Source organism: Penaeus monodon, chromosome 22 (genome assembly GCF_015228065.2).
Source record: "Penaeus monodon isolate SGIC_2016 chromosome 22, NSTDA_Pmon_1, whole genome shotgun sequence".
Classification (NCBI taxonomy): domain Eukaryota; kingdom Metazoa; phylum Arthropoda; class Malacostraca; order Decapoda; family Penaeidae; genus Penaeus; species Penaeus monodon.
The window spans coordinates 37,919,233-37,920,039 of record NC_051407.1 but is presented as its reverse complement, the minus strand read 5'-3'; the positions used below and the strand labels follow the sequence as shown (position 1 = coordinate 37,920,039).

At 36.7% G+C, this 807-nt stretch overlaps 1 protein-coding gene across 1 annotated transcript in view; it reads left to right on the top strand.

Moving 5' to 3' along the window:
- Positions 1-807, top strand: part of LOC119587616 (carbohydrate sulfotransferase 11-like) — a 4,855-nt gene that overhangs the window by 1,266 nt on the left and 2,782 nt on the right. Inside the window, exons 3-4 of the mRNA XM_037936325.1 lie at positions 452-534; positions 670-804. Of these exons, the coding sequence (XP_037792253.1) occupies positions 452-534; positions 670-804 (218 nt within the window). The remainder of the gene's footprint in view (positions 1-451; positions 535-669; positions 805-807) is intronic.

The following is an 807-nucleotide window of genomic DNA, read 5'->3' as shown; positions in this document are numbered from 1 at the left end:
GAGAGAATTAATCCTCAAAGAATCCTATCTCTGGCCGGATCCTAATTTCTGACAAGTGGGAATGGAACTGGTCTTATTCATTCAGAACACCGACTGAAACATACTTATGTCACAAAAAAATGGTCTTGTATTCATGTTTTACCTATTCAGAACAGTGCAGTTTTGCATGAATAAAAACATTTTTGTCGTATTTTTCACTTAAGATATAAAAAAGTGATAGACATTCTACTATTCATAATACACAATTTAAAACGGGAATGAGTTTTTTTTTTTTTTACCCTTTTGGCGAGGTCCTATTTGTCTTCCCTAAAGCTGTAATAAAAAAATACACATATTAAAAAAAAACATACAAATTTCAGTAGATTTATCCTAGTTGGTAAAAAGAAAATGGAAAAACGCAAGTTTGTTAATGCTATAGGATGTTTAAAACTGTGTGACTGTTCTTCTTCAGAATGTCTTGGGGGAGTTCTTGTTTCCAGCACTTCTAAGCAACGGTTTGGTTTTCAAGTCTCAGAACTCCTATGTCTGGAAAAAGTAAGTAACGCGTATAAAACCTTCTCGTCCTGATATTTTATGGTATCCTGCACGAACGTATCTTAGAGCCTGATTTTCGCCATGCTAATTCCGTTGTAACCTGTTCTAAGGCTAATTCCTCTGAAATCTTTCTAGCTTTCTAGGCAAGAGGAGGAGGTTAGTCGAGATGCTAAACGCCAAGGACAAGCGTGCCCGTTCGAGTGTGACTTTTACAGAATTTTTAAACCATGTTGCTCACACATTCGAAGAAGGCCGCGTCAACAGGCACTGGTA